The sequence below is a fragment of the Chelonia mydas genome, chromosome 4, assembly GCF_015237465.2.
Source record: "Chelonia mydas isolate rCheMyd1 chromosome 4, rCheMyd1.pri.v2, whole genome shotgun sequence".
NCBI lineage: Eukaryota > Metazoa > Chordata > Testudines > Cheloniidae > Chelonia > Chelonia mydas.
Window position 1 is genome coordinate 34,812,616 of NC_057852.1, and position 12,212 is coordinate 34,824,827.

The following is a 12,212-nucleotide window of genomic DNA, read 5'->3' on the forward strand; positions in this document are numbered from 1 at the left end:
GGACTGTGAAAGGACTTGCTGGGTTTCTAAATTGTCCTGCTAACTAGGTTTTGGTCTGAAACTAGTCTATAAGACTTGCAAAGTTCTGCTCACCTGAGGAGAGTAATGTTTTGATGAGTGAGTAAAATATTAGCTTATTATCATAGTAAAGAATCATAAGTAGATTCTGAGCCTGGTCATGGTAATTTTGCAAAGTGGCTATAAAAGTCCTACTCCTGAAAGATGGAGCATCTCCTTTTATTGATTCAGAAGAGCTGAAGAGTATGTGTGTGTGTGGTGTTACACAACCACAATGCAACCTCAAATGTGAATCCCTTTGAAGTCTGGTGGATTGGCAAGAGGGGGTTTAGGGTGAATTTATTCAGATCCAAACCTTTTTCTACAGCTTTGGTTCAGTGGGGGGAAATCAGTTCTCCAGATCCAGCTCCTGCAAGTGTTTTAAGCACTATGACATAGAACCATACTCAGAGCAAGTCTAATAAAAAAAAATGCTTAAAACAGTAGTGACTGCAGGTGGCCTGTCTATCCTAAAGTTCCCAACATTGCTAACAGTGAAGCTGAACTAATTAGTTCGCTTTATGATTGTGCAAGTGTAACTCACACACCTCCTGGGTGTGGTGTTCTGTCCCCTCTAGTGGCACTGACACCACGAGAGAGACAGAGACAGAGATATTAATGAGTTTGCTCTACAGCCTTAGGTAACAGATAGTTGGCTTTTGGCTCATGCACTAAGCTCCAGAGGTCCCACGTTCGAACTTGCCCACCAATGAGCAGGGTCTGTCAGCATTACACAAGAAAAGGAAAGCAGGTGCTTATTTTACACACTGAGGATTGATAATTGCTTGTATGAATTAGGTGATTTTGTTATCCGTCAAAAACAGATGCCATGGCCCCTATCTACCAAATTAATATGAGACTCTAGCTATCATATGCATTCCTACTTTTATTTATATATAGAGCGGGGGGGGGGGGGAGGGGGCTTTAGTTTGTTAGATTTTGATTACGTTAAATCCTTTTCAGCAAAATACTGATCACTGGCACATTTACTTCAGCAGTGACCAGAGCATATCTGATACTCCAAAGCAAAGCCAAAAAACATTATTCACTCTTTCATTTGTGCAATCCTGTGCTGTACATTGCGGGGGGAGGAAAGGGGGAAATCCTTCCTCACCCTGAATTAATCTCTTTACAACCTGAAGTATGAAATTCCATTACTCTTACTTTAACATACATAACTACATGTTATTATTGATCATGAAGTTATGTAGCCCCTTTTTAAATCTAGACACAGTATTTAACTAAGGCATAGAGTTGTATACTAGTGAATGGTATAACAAAGTTATACAGAACTTTAGTCTGATTCATCTATTAATCAGGAATTAAGCGAATATGGATGACAGGTTACTGGATCTGACAAAGGAAGAAAAAAAAACAAAAAACAGGGACAGTTCCTGAAGAAACCCTACGTACTCCTCAACCCGACCTCTATATCGCCATCTGTGCTGTGTCTCAAAACTGAAATTGGTAACAGTCTCCCTTTTTTGCCTTGCTGACCTTTTTGTGTTGTGAGATGCACATGTTCAAACAGGATTCTGTAGGAGGTAATTTATCATAGCGGAGGAAAGAGGTCCCCATCTTAGAAATACAGTGCTAATGCACAAGTCGTTCTGCAGAGGAGGTGAAATTTCAGTCTGCATGCCTCCTCCATCCACATCCCATATACCAAAGGCAGATCGGAAGCTTCCATTTAAAGTTATAAACTATTTGTTCTTTGAGTAAGAATTATATTCCTGGTTTTGTTTCTGTTTACCAGCTTGATCAGGTGTTAATTGATGACGTGCTGCCTGTGATGAAGGACGACTCCTTGCTGTCTTCTCACCCTATTGTGGTCAATGTGTCGTCTCCAGCTGAAATAACATCTGTATTTGATGGCATATCATACAGCAAGGTAGGAGAGGCCTCGCATTATAATCTTAACTATAATAAAGGGGGTTGGAGGAGGAGACAAAAGACAATGGGGATCACAAACAATCAGCCTGTGTCTGCACTAGCCTTTTTCTGAAAAGTTCCCCACCCTTATTAACACTGTGACAGGTTTCAGAGTAGCAACCGTGTTAGTCTGTATCAGCAAAAACAAGGAGGAGTCCTTGTGGCACCTTAGAGACTAACAAATGTATTTGGCCATAAGCTTTCATGGGCTATAACCCACTTCATCAGATGCATGAAGTGAAAAATACAGTAGGCAGATATAAATATACAGCACATGAAAAGATGGGAGTTGCCTTACAAAGTGGGGGGTCAGTGCTAACGAGGCCAATTCAATCATGGTGGATGTGGCCCATTCCCAACAGTTGACAAAAAGGTGTGAGTATCAACAGAAGGGAAATTATTTTTTGTAGTGACCCAGCCCCTCCCAATCTTTATTCGAGCCTAATTTGATGGTGTCAAGTTTGCAAATTAATTCCAGTTCTGTAGTTTCTCGTTGAAGTCTGTTTTTGAAGTTTTTTTGTTGAAGAATGGCCACCTCTAAGTCTGTTATTGAGTGTCCAGGGAGATTGAAGTGCTCTCCTACTGGTTTTTGAATGTTACAATTCTTGATGTCTGATTTGTGTCCATTTATTCTTTTACGTAGAGACTGTCCAGTTTGGCCAATGTACATGGCAGAGGGGCATATGGCACATGGTGCATATATCACATTGGTAGATATGCAGGTGAACGAGCCCCTGATGGTGTGGCTGATGTGATTAGGTCCTATGATGGTGTCCCTTGAATAGATATGTGGACAGAGTTGGCACTGGGGTTTGTTGCAGGGATTGGTTCCTGGGTTAGTGTTTCTGTTGTGTGGTGTGTAGTTGCTGGGGAGTATTTGCTTCAGGTTGGGGGGCTGTCTGTAAGCGAGGACTGGCCTGTCTCCCAAGGTCTGTAGGAGAGCACTTCTCCTCTAAGCTAGGGTACCTAATATTGCGGAAACACAGTTAATGACAGTGGGGACCTTTTTAGACAGGGCCACTGCTTTTAGTGGGAGTACTTGTAGGAGCGAGGCAAGGATTTGACCCAGTGGCTTCTTACTGCAAAAGATTCCTGCCATTTACTGTTTTTAGTATACTAAATTTGTTTAGGTTAACAACTTCTTGTACGACTCTACCGCTCTTTCCTATTTTATGCTATAGGTAAGGATTCCTCTAATCATTCAAATTCTCCGTTGCACACTGCACTCCAAGAGAGAAGTTACTTAAAGAATTCAGAGATTCCCAATAATTAATTGCATTTGAAAATCTGATTTCACCCAAAATTTAGTAGACTTAAGATTTTGAGTTGAATTCATTAAATCCTTAGGGAACAAACTATAGACTGTGATTTTGTATCTTTCCTTCAGAACCCTGTATGCAGAAATTCTAACATAGCGTCTGCTAATGTTTCAGCCAGCCTATTCCTTGCCTCAAGACTTCCATTATTATGCTCAGCAAAAATGTATCTGTCACAGATTTTAGCCTCAGCTATGTCTAGAACAAAATCCTCTTGAGTGTTAGGTATCTCTTTTTATTAGCTAGCCCTATACCCGAGTAGGCTACTTCTTTTATAGTTTTTTTTCCAATTGTTAGTGCCTGTACCCAACAATATAAATCAGTATTTATTGCATCATAAATGTCCAGTAGCCAAACCATAAACCATTAGGTAAATTGCATTCTTGCAACCCTGAAGGTCTCAGTCAAACCAACAATAGCCAATATATGTAGAGTAAAATCAGACACTCTGGACCTAAAGCTGATTTAAGTTTCACCAATGCAGTGAGTAAGAGACACATTCTTGTTTTCTACAGCTTTTAAAGGTACCCAGATGGTACTGTGCTGTATAAGAAACTGAATAGAAAACTCCCATCTTTAATTCACCCTCCCCTTTGTGCCTACATAGTTACCACAAAACTGAATGTTTTAAAATAAACCACTATTTTGGAAAAAGAAAAGGAGTACTAGTGGCACCTTAGAGACTAACCAATTTATTTGAGCATAAGCTTTCGTGAGCTACCGCTCACTTCATCGGATGCTCACGAAAGCTTATGCTCAAATAATTTGGTTAGTCTCTAAGGTGCCACTAGTACTCCTTTTCTTTTTGCGAATACAGACTAACATGGCTGCTACTCTGAAACCTGTCACTATTTTGGAGACACCTGCCATGTTTGGGAACAGTGAGACAGGGATATATTTTAAATATTAAAACTAAGAAAACCTCTTATGAAATTGTATGACAGTTGACAATTAACGCGCAATTTGGAACTTAATGTCAACTTAATCAGAACACGTATAAATGCTTATACAATCTAAAGCTGCAATGAATTTTTTAGGGTCTATGGAGTCATCACAGCACACTCTGTAATTACATACCTGGTCAGTATCTGATTGATGGGGCACAACATAGGTAGAAAATTCAAATTAGGTAAAATGCAGTGTGGATGTAGCTGTGTGAGTTTCAGGGTATCAGAGAGACAAGGTGGGTGAGGTAATATCTTTTACTGGACCAACTTCTGTTGGTGAGAGACATCGTTGCTGACTCTGTGTGTGCTCAGGTATCTACCGAAAAAAACCAGGGAACACCCGCAGGGCCAGATTAATCTTTTGTGGGCCCTGGTGCCAGGACCATGGCCCTGCCCCCCCACTCCACCCCAAGGACCCACCCCCACTTGCTTGGGGGGAAAAGGGGTGGAGAGGAGCACCCATTGGCAAAAACAAAAGCCAGCACCTGTGGTGAGAGACAAAAGCTCTTGAGCTTCCACAAAGTTCTTCTTCATGTGTTCTTCTTTATGTGTTCTGATTAAATTGACATTGAGTTCCAAATGGTGTTGTCAACTGTCACACACTCTCATAAGAGGTTTTCTTAATTATTTTGAGTGTTACCTGAAAGGAAGCCAGCTAATCTTATCATCAGAGATTTACCTACAGACAATAAGAATCATCCAAGTTAAATCTACAAAGTGAGGATACTCAGATTCAAGATAAATTATATCCCTGGCTCCTGAAGAATAGCTCTGTGGAAGCTCAAAAGCTCGTCTCTCTCACCAACAGAAGTTGGTCCAATAAAAGGTATTAACTCGCCCACTTGTCTCTAGTTAGGTAAAAGACAGTTTGACCATATAATAGAGCTGGTATTAGTGACTCCACAGTTAAAGTTGTTTTGAGATTTGCACTTGAATTATTACACTTCATCTCTCTCACAGTTTAACAGTCTAATACATTGTCTTCAGATAACAACTGAATTTTCCATAATATTTTCAGCTCTAATATTGATAAAAAAATTTCAGAGGAAATATTTGAAATAAGACTACTTCAGAAAGAGCTTGAGAGTCTCAGCATTTCTGAACCCTGTGGCTAAAGAACTATAAGTACCCAAACTTCCCAATTTACACATGTGCAACCGCACAATATCTCTGGCATAGGCTAGCAATTATAAAAATATGCTGGTAGCACGTATGTTTACAAAAAAATAAAAAAGGGTCAGCTACTCAGCTGGTATAAATCAGTGTCTCTTTATTTACTTCATCTGAGCTATTCCATTTAGTGTAAATTGAAGATCTGGTCCAAATGAGAGAGAAGTTATGCAAACAACTGGGTTTATATAACTTGTGGTGTTGTTCTCCATTGTCACAACCTCAAGGGGATTGCAAAAGGCAGTCAGGAGGGTTATGAGGATCAGAAACACTGTTCTACATTGTTTATAAAAGTGACCTTGTAGTCTGTATAAGTAATCAGTTTTGATGCTTGTCAACCTCTCCAATTTATATAACAAATAAAGCTATTTTTGCATTGGAAAAGAGTCCTCTGCCGGCCAGATTGAGAACTGCAACAATAAATTGGAAAAGAAAGGCTCCAAATTAAGGACTTGTCTATTGCTGTTTGAAACCACTGCTCTACATCAAAGCATGCTATGGAACTTCTAGTGCATGGTAGCACGGTCCACATGGCCGTTCAGCATGCAGCAGGCTAGTGCACTGTATATTCATACCCTGGGTTGCTGTGCACTAAGTCTTAGTATAGACAAGTCCTAACGATTGCCTAAGTCTACTCAATGTTAACGACCACTCCAGTCACACTGGTGTGTCCAAATTGTCATCCCTAGTAATATAAAGAATGGAGTCAAGGCTTACTGAGGACTGATATAAGTGCTAATCTCACAGGACAGTGAGTGTTTTTTTAAAGTTCAAAATATTTTTTCAGCTATCCTTTTTCTCTGCCAGGGAAATAAAATTTACTAACCTTTAAGTGGTATGCTGGGTCTTGTTTATTTTCCTTTCCTTCTTTTTGTGGCTGTCCCATTCTCTCTCTTCCACCTGTCTGTTATTTCCTCTGTCCGTTTTTATTTCTCTCTTCTACCTTGGTGTCTTCCCCCACCCTCTTCCTTTTCCAAGGCCCCTATCTTACTTTGTCTCCTCCTGCCCACCAAGCTCTTTTCTTTGGAGTAAGTGTCACAGAGCCTGTCAATCTGCTTCAGAGGCTGGTATTTTTATGCCAGGTCATCATTCCAGCATAATTTAAGCCTTGAGTAGAGTCAATGTACAATCTAAAACTGCAGATTTTCAACATTTTAAAGGCTTCTAATTTCTTAGTCAAAGTCTCACAACAGGATCTGAAATCATGGCAGGAGTGTGTGTGTGTGAGAGAGTGAGAGAGAATGCTCTGCAGAAATAAGGAACTAAATTTTTATCCTTATAGATTACTTCTACTTTTGCTCAATGAAATATAAACTCTAGTGAAGTCTTTTAAAGTAATGAGAATCTAGTTTTAAAAAGGTGTGAAATGACCTTATTCCCTTTCTTTTTGTATGTAGGGAGCATCAATTCTCAGAATGCTTCGAGATTGGATTACACCAGCAAATTTTCAAAAAGGATGTCAGGTATGAACTACGGTAAAACATGCCAGAAACAAAAATAAACCGTATGTGGCAAAGGGAAAGATTTTACTCAGAAAAATGAATGTGATACGTTCGCTTTTGGTGTTCTCATTAGAATTTTAGATAACTATTTCTGTACTAAAACATTTTTTCCTAACATTTCTATACTAACGTTTACTCCATTAATATACATTTTAATTTTTTCAGGCTGTAGATACACTAACTCCTTCAACTGCATCTGAAAAAGCTGTGTAGACAATAAAAGCTAGGTTAAACAAATTTCCAGCATGGTGGTACAGCTTGGTAATGATATAGAAGTTATGGAACCTTTTGCAATGGAACTAGGTAGCAATGTTAAGTGGAAATTCATACTCACAATGAATTGGAATTTGAACTGCAGGGTTGTATGTGTGTTTGAAGACCAGCCAGTGATGACTCTAGTGGTTCTCAAACTTTTGTAGTGGTGACCCCTTTCAAATACTTTGCATAATGACAGGTTTCAGAGTAGCAGCTGTGTTAGTCTGTAACCGCAAAAAGAACAGGAGTTCTTGTGGCACCTTAGAGACTAACAAATGTATTTGAGCATAACCTTTCGTGGGCTACAGCATCTGATGAAGTGGGCTGTAGCCCACGAAAGGTTATGCTCAAATAAATTTGTTAGTCTTTAAGGTGCCATAAGTACTCCTGTTCCTTTCAAACAGCAAGCCTCTCAGTATGACCCCCCCACCCTTTATAAATTAAAAACATTTTTATATATTTAACCCCATTATAAATGCTGGATGCAAAGCGGGGTTTGGGGTGGAGGCAGACAGCTCCCAACCCCGCCCCCCCATATAATAACCACGCGACCCCGAGGGGTTCTGACCCCCAGTTTGAGAACCCCTGCCCTAGGCACATGATATCTAACAATACCCTCCTGATTCCTCCTTAATACTCTATCCCCATGCTCTTATCCGTAATAACTAGAACCTAGTCACCCAGCTACCAAAGCACTCCTGCATCTTCCTAACACCAAGTACCTCCAGACCATCCAGTTGTGCTATGCCGTTTACAAAAATCTGTTTGAAGGCTTTACAAATCTTGATTCACTTGGCACCTGCAAAAAGTTGAAGGCCATTACAAACTCCTCTTTCAGAGCAATTAGGGAAGCCTGAGCCTGAATACAGAGTTACTCCACATCTGTCAATCCAGATGCATGGTGCTAATTTGCCCTGGAAAAATAAATAAATAAATAAAAAACCCCACAGCCCTCTTTCACTTTAACCCTACCAAGAGGCTAGGATACATTGTTAGGATATGTGACAACTACCATGCACACAAAAGAGAAAACTGGAGAACTTGGGGTCCTCTCCAAAAAGAGAGAACATAACTGCTGTTCTCTGAAATCTTTAAATAAATAATCATGATGCCTTTGTTTCCCGGGTTATTAAATATGTTCTTATCCCACACACATAAACAACCTACCTCCTCCTCTTCCCCCAAAGATCTCTGAGCTGCTACACTGGCATTTTTCAAGAAATCTCTCACAATTGAGCTAGTCCTCAAAGTGAATCTTCAGAATATGGTGATGCCTGATGCCAGATGCTTGAGCCCTGTTTACACTAGTGCTCTCGTCACTGCTCCCAAGCTAGAATTGACAGGGCTAAGATACGAAGGGGCTGGGAGAACATCCTGGCTGGCCAGCTGACTGATTATATTGAAACCACAGCAAAAACATTTCCATACAATCAGTAAGGACAGTCCTACATAGACAGGAATATTCAATCACACTCCACATTATAGGCACAAGCTGCCGTGATAAATACTTCCTGTTTACCCACTTCCCTATGAAAGCACAGGAATAGCTGTGGCTGAGATTGAAACAAACAGCACCACCTACCTAACATTCTGTAGGCAGGCTAGGAAAGAAAATACCACGTACTACTTGATGTGCCACAGTCTCAGAGTAGCACTGAACTGGGGGATAGCATATTCTAGCATTCAATATTTAAGCATAACAGCAAATCATTAAACAGCAAATTATTAGTTATCAGTTAAACCTTTAACATTTTGATCACAGAATGCAGTTGTCCAAATTATCATAGTTCCACTTTGATTTCCACTTTTAGACACCCCTAAAATAACTCTTTTTGTGACCTATTTAATAAGAAGAAATTTACAACAAACTACATTTTGTCCACTCAAGTAAATAAAGAAAAAGTGTAGGGCCCTCTCCAAGGATTAATACATTGCACATTAATGTATCATGTTGGAAAATATTGACTCCCCACCTTAAGAATAGGCCTGTCCTTTGGGAAGTACTGAAATGCTTTTGGATTAATATGGTTCCATTTGATTTATTGCAGACACACACGACAGGGATGATGGGGAAACTTTATTCCACCCTTTCAAATGTCTCATCAGTGAGCAGCTGTGTTTTTGCTGATTCGGTTTGTTTTTAAATTGAGACATATAAATTAATAAAGCTTTGATAAAAACAATGGACCCAAACTTAGCTTCCAGAAGGAAGAAGAGGTTGGTTTTCTTTGGACCATGTAGAAATTAAATCACACTTCATCCTGGCTGACATTAAATCTTTCATGCCCTCCAAATTTTCTCTGGTAAATGGTGTTTGTAAGTCATATGGACTAATATTTTGGACACTTATAATTCAGTGTGCAATCATTTCTCAATGTTTCTGGCTTTCCCAAAGGCAGAAGAGTGGGAACAACTGCTCCCATCCTGCATTTATACAGGGAGGAGTAGATATCTCTGAGATCTCCTTTTTAGAACAACCTGTGGACCCTGCATTTGGAAAGTGTTTCTACTTTCCGTCTGTGCAGAAAGCAGTGAAATAAACAAATGTACATATATCTCAAAGCATTTGCTGGTTAGGAACAACACCACTCTTAGGAAGGAATTCTGCACATTAGTTCTGCAGATAACGTTACAATATGTGCATTGTTTTGACAGGTGAGGAAGGACATGCAACTATTTAAAACACTTTCTTCTCTCTTTTTCTAGGACTACCTAAAGAAATACCATTTCCGGAATGCAAAGACAGATGATTTCTGGGAATCCCTGGCACAGGTATGGTCTGTAACAATTAATACCCTTGCTATTAAAGGTTTCTGTACTCATGCTACAGAGCAGGGTTTCCCAAACTTTTTCATATTGTGAATCTTGTTAGTAGAGAGATCATATCCCAGGCAGCCTCCCCCAGCACAGCAAACTCCAAATCTCATCCCTCTAGTAAATACAATACTCATTTTTTTGCATGGGAAAATTGCTTGGGTGTGGGTTGGAACTGGGAGCAAGTGAGGGGAAACTGATCGAGCAAAGCAATTTTTTACCCACATACACAAGAAATTTCAACCCTTCCAACCTATCTGCCCACATCAGTCTCACTTAAATGCACACACACGCTCCCCTAACATGATTCTTTCTATAGTAGGGTTTTCTACAGCACTCATCACAACAGTATTTAAGCCAGTGGGTCTCAACCTTTCCAGACTACTGTACTCCTTTCAGGAGTCTGATTGTCTTGCGTACCCCCAACTTTCATCTCACTTAAAACGGCTTGCTTACAAAATCAGACATAAAAATACAAACGTATCACAGCAGACTATTAGTGAAAAATTGCTGACTTCCTCATTTTTACCATATAATTATAAGTCAATTGGAATATAAATATTCTACTTACATTTCAGTGTAGTTTATAGAGCAGTATAAACAAGTCATTGTCAGTATGAAATTTTAGTTTGTACTGATTTTGCTAGTGCTTTTTATGTAGCCTGTTGTAAAACTACGCAAATATGAGTTGATGTACCCCCTGGAAGACCTCTGCATATGCCCAAGGGCATGTATACCCCTGGTTGAGAACCACTGATCTAAACACTTAGTGTGACTGCCAGTTTAACTACCCTGGATCCCTTCTGCTCCCTCATTTCCCACCAGACCTTGGTTCCCTCCTTCTCCCCAGGTTTTGGCGCTTTCCTCCTATCCTGCTCCCCAGTTGCCTCCTGAGGCCCACCTGTTTTCTGCCTCTCCAAGTTCCCAGCTCCTCACTCAGACACCAGATGCCTTCCTCTCCCCCTCCCTCACCCAGGTTCCTGATAGCCATTATGCCCAAGTTCTGCATTAGTGTCTCCTCCTGCCCTCCCTCTAGTCCCAGGCTCTTGTCTGCCCAGCCTGGCTCTCTTCTTGTTCTCTTCTCCCTCTCTGCTGCTCACAGAACCTTCTAGCCCTGGAGAACAACACCTTAAACCTGGCTCCTTGCCATCCAGCACATGATGGGTTGGAGGGGCACTGGTAAAGTCCCATGGCCCCAGTCGGAGAGGCAGCTGCACTTGAGTTTGTGGGTAAAGTGGAAAGGAGGGGGCAGCTCCATCATTATAACAGCAGTCCCTAGTGCTGGCTCCTCCTCCTTCCTTCCACTGGCACCTACCTGAAATTGTCTGGAGGATGGGGGACAGAGCAGCAACTCAGCTCTCTTCAGAGCACCTGGAAGGACTGGCTTGCAGACCATAATTTTGGAATTCTGCTGTAGAGGAGATTCGCCAATAGTGCTAGAGTTTCAGTTAGTCCTTCCTGTGTTCTACTCCCTCCTCAGAAGGCAGCAGAGGAGGAAAATCATTTGAGCTTGAAATGTGCAGAGAGGAGCAAGCCACAAGGGTAGGGAATATTCTTTGCCCCTCCTACTGCCTGAACCCTGACCTAGTTTAACCCTATTTTCTTTAAGAGTATTTAAAATGTCTCGGTTGACAGCTCATTAGTTTTCTTTTGTTACATGCACCATGAAAGAGTTTAACAAATAAAATATTTTTGAGCTAATCTTACCGTCTTATTTGATGAATTGTTAGGAACAAAGCCCTAACATTAATGAGGGAAACCTGTTCCCTTTCTGGTCTCCCATCCAGTCAGGATGAGAGTTTTATTTCCTCTTCAGTCTGATTTAGCTTTCTTAGTGCGACCATCTGCTGTTATTCTTAGGCAAGTGGTAAGCCAGTGAAGGAAGTGATGGACACCTGGACCAGGCAGATGGGATACCCTGTATTGAGTGTGGACGCTAATTTGAAGGTCACACAGAAACGTTTTCTGTTGGACCCTTCAGCAAATACTTCTGAACCGACCTCTGCACTAGGGTAAGGTTTTACTGTATATGCCTGTCATGTAGACGAACAGCAGAAAGAGAGATGCTGTAGATAGATATCTCATGTGGATTCATTCACTCTCTTACACACACACACACACACACACACAAACACCAACCAGTTCTCCCTACCTTCAGTGTACAGTTACCTCCCAAAACATGTAATGCAATGTATAGTAAATGTAATGTCTAAAGGAAC

General features: G+C 40.7%; 1 protein-coding gene across 1 annotated transcript in view; it reads left to right on the plus strand.

Moving 5' to 3' along the window:
* LOC102946219 (glutamyl aminopeptidase) overlaps positions 1–12,212 on the plus strand; it is a 47,880-nt gene that overhangs the window by 20,105 nt on the left and 15,563 nt on the right. Inside the window, exons 7-10 of the mRNA XM_027833813.2 lie at positions 1,814–1,948; positions 6,820–6,885; positions 9,886–9,951; positions 11,854–12,005. Coding sequence (XP_027689614.1) covers positions 1,814–1,948; positions 6,820–6,885; positions 9,886–9,951; positions 11,854–12,005 — 419 coding nt within the window. The remainder of the gene's footprint in view (positions 1–1,813; positions 1,949–6,819; positions 6,886–9,885; positions 9,952–11,853; positions 12,006–12,212) is intronic.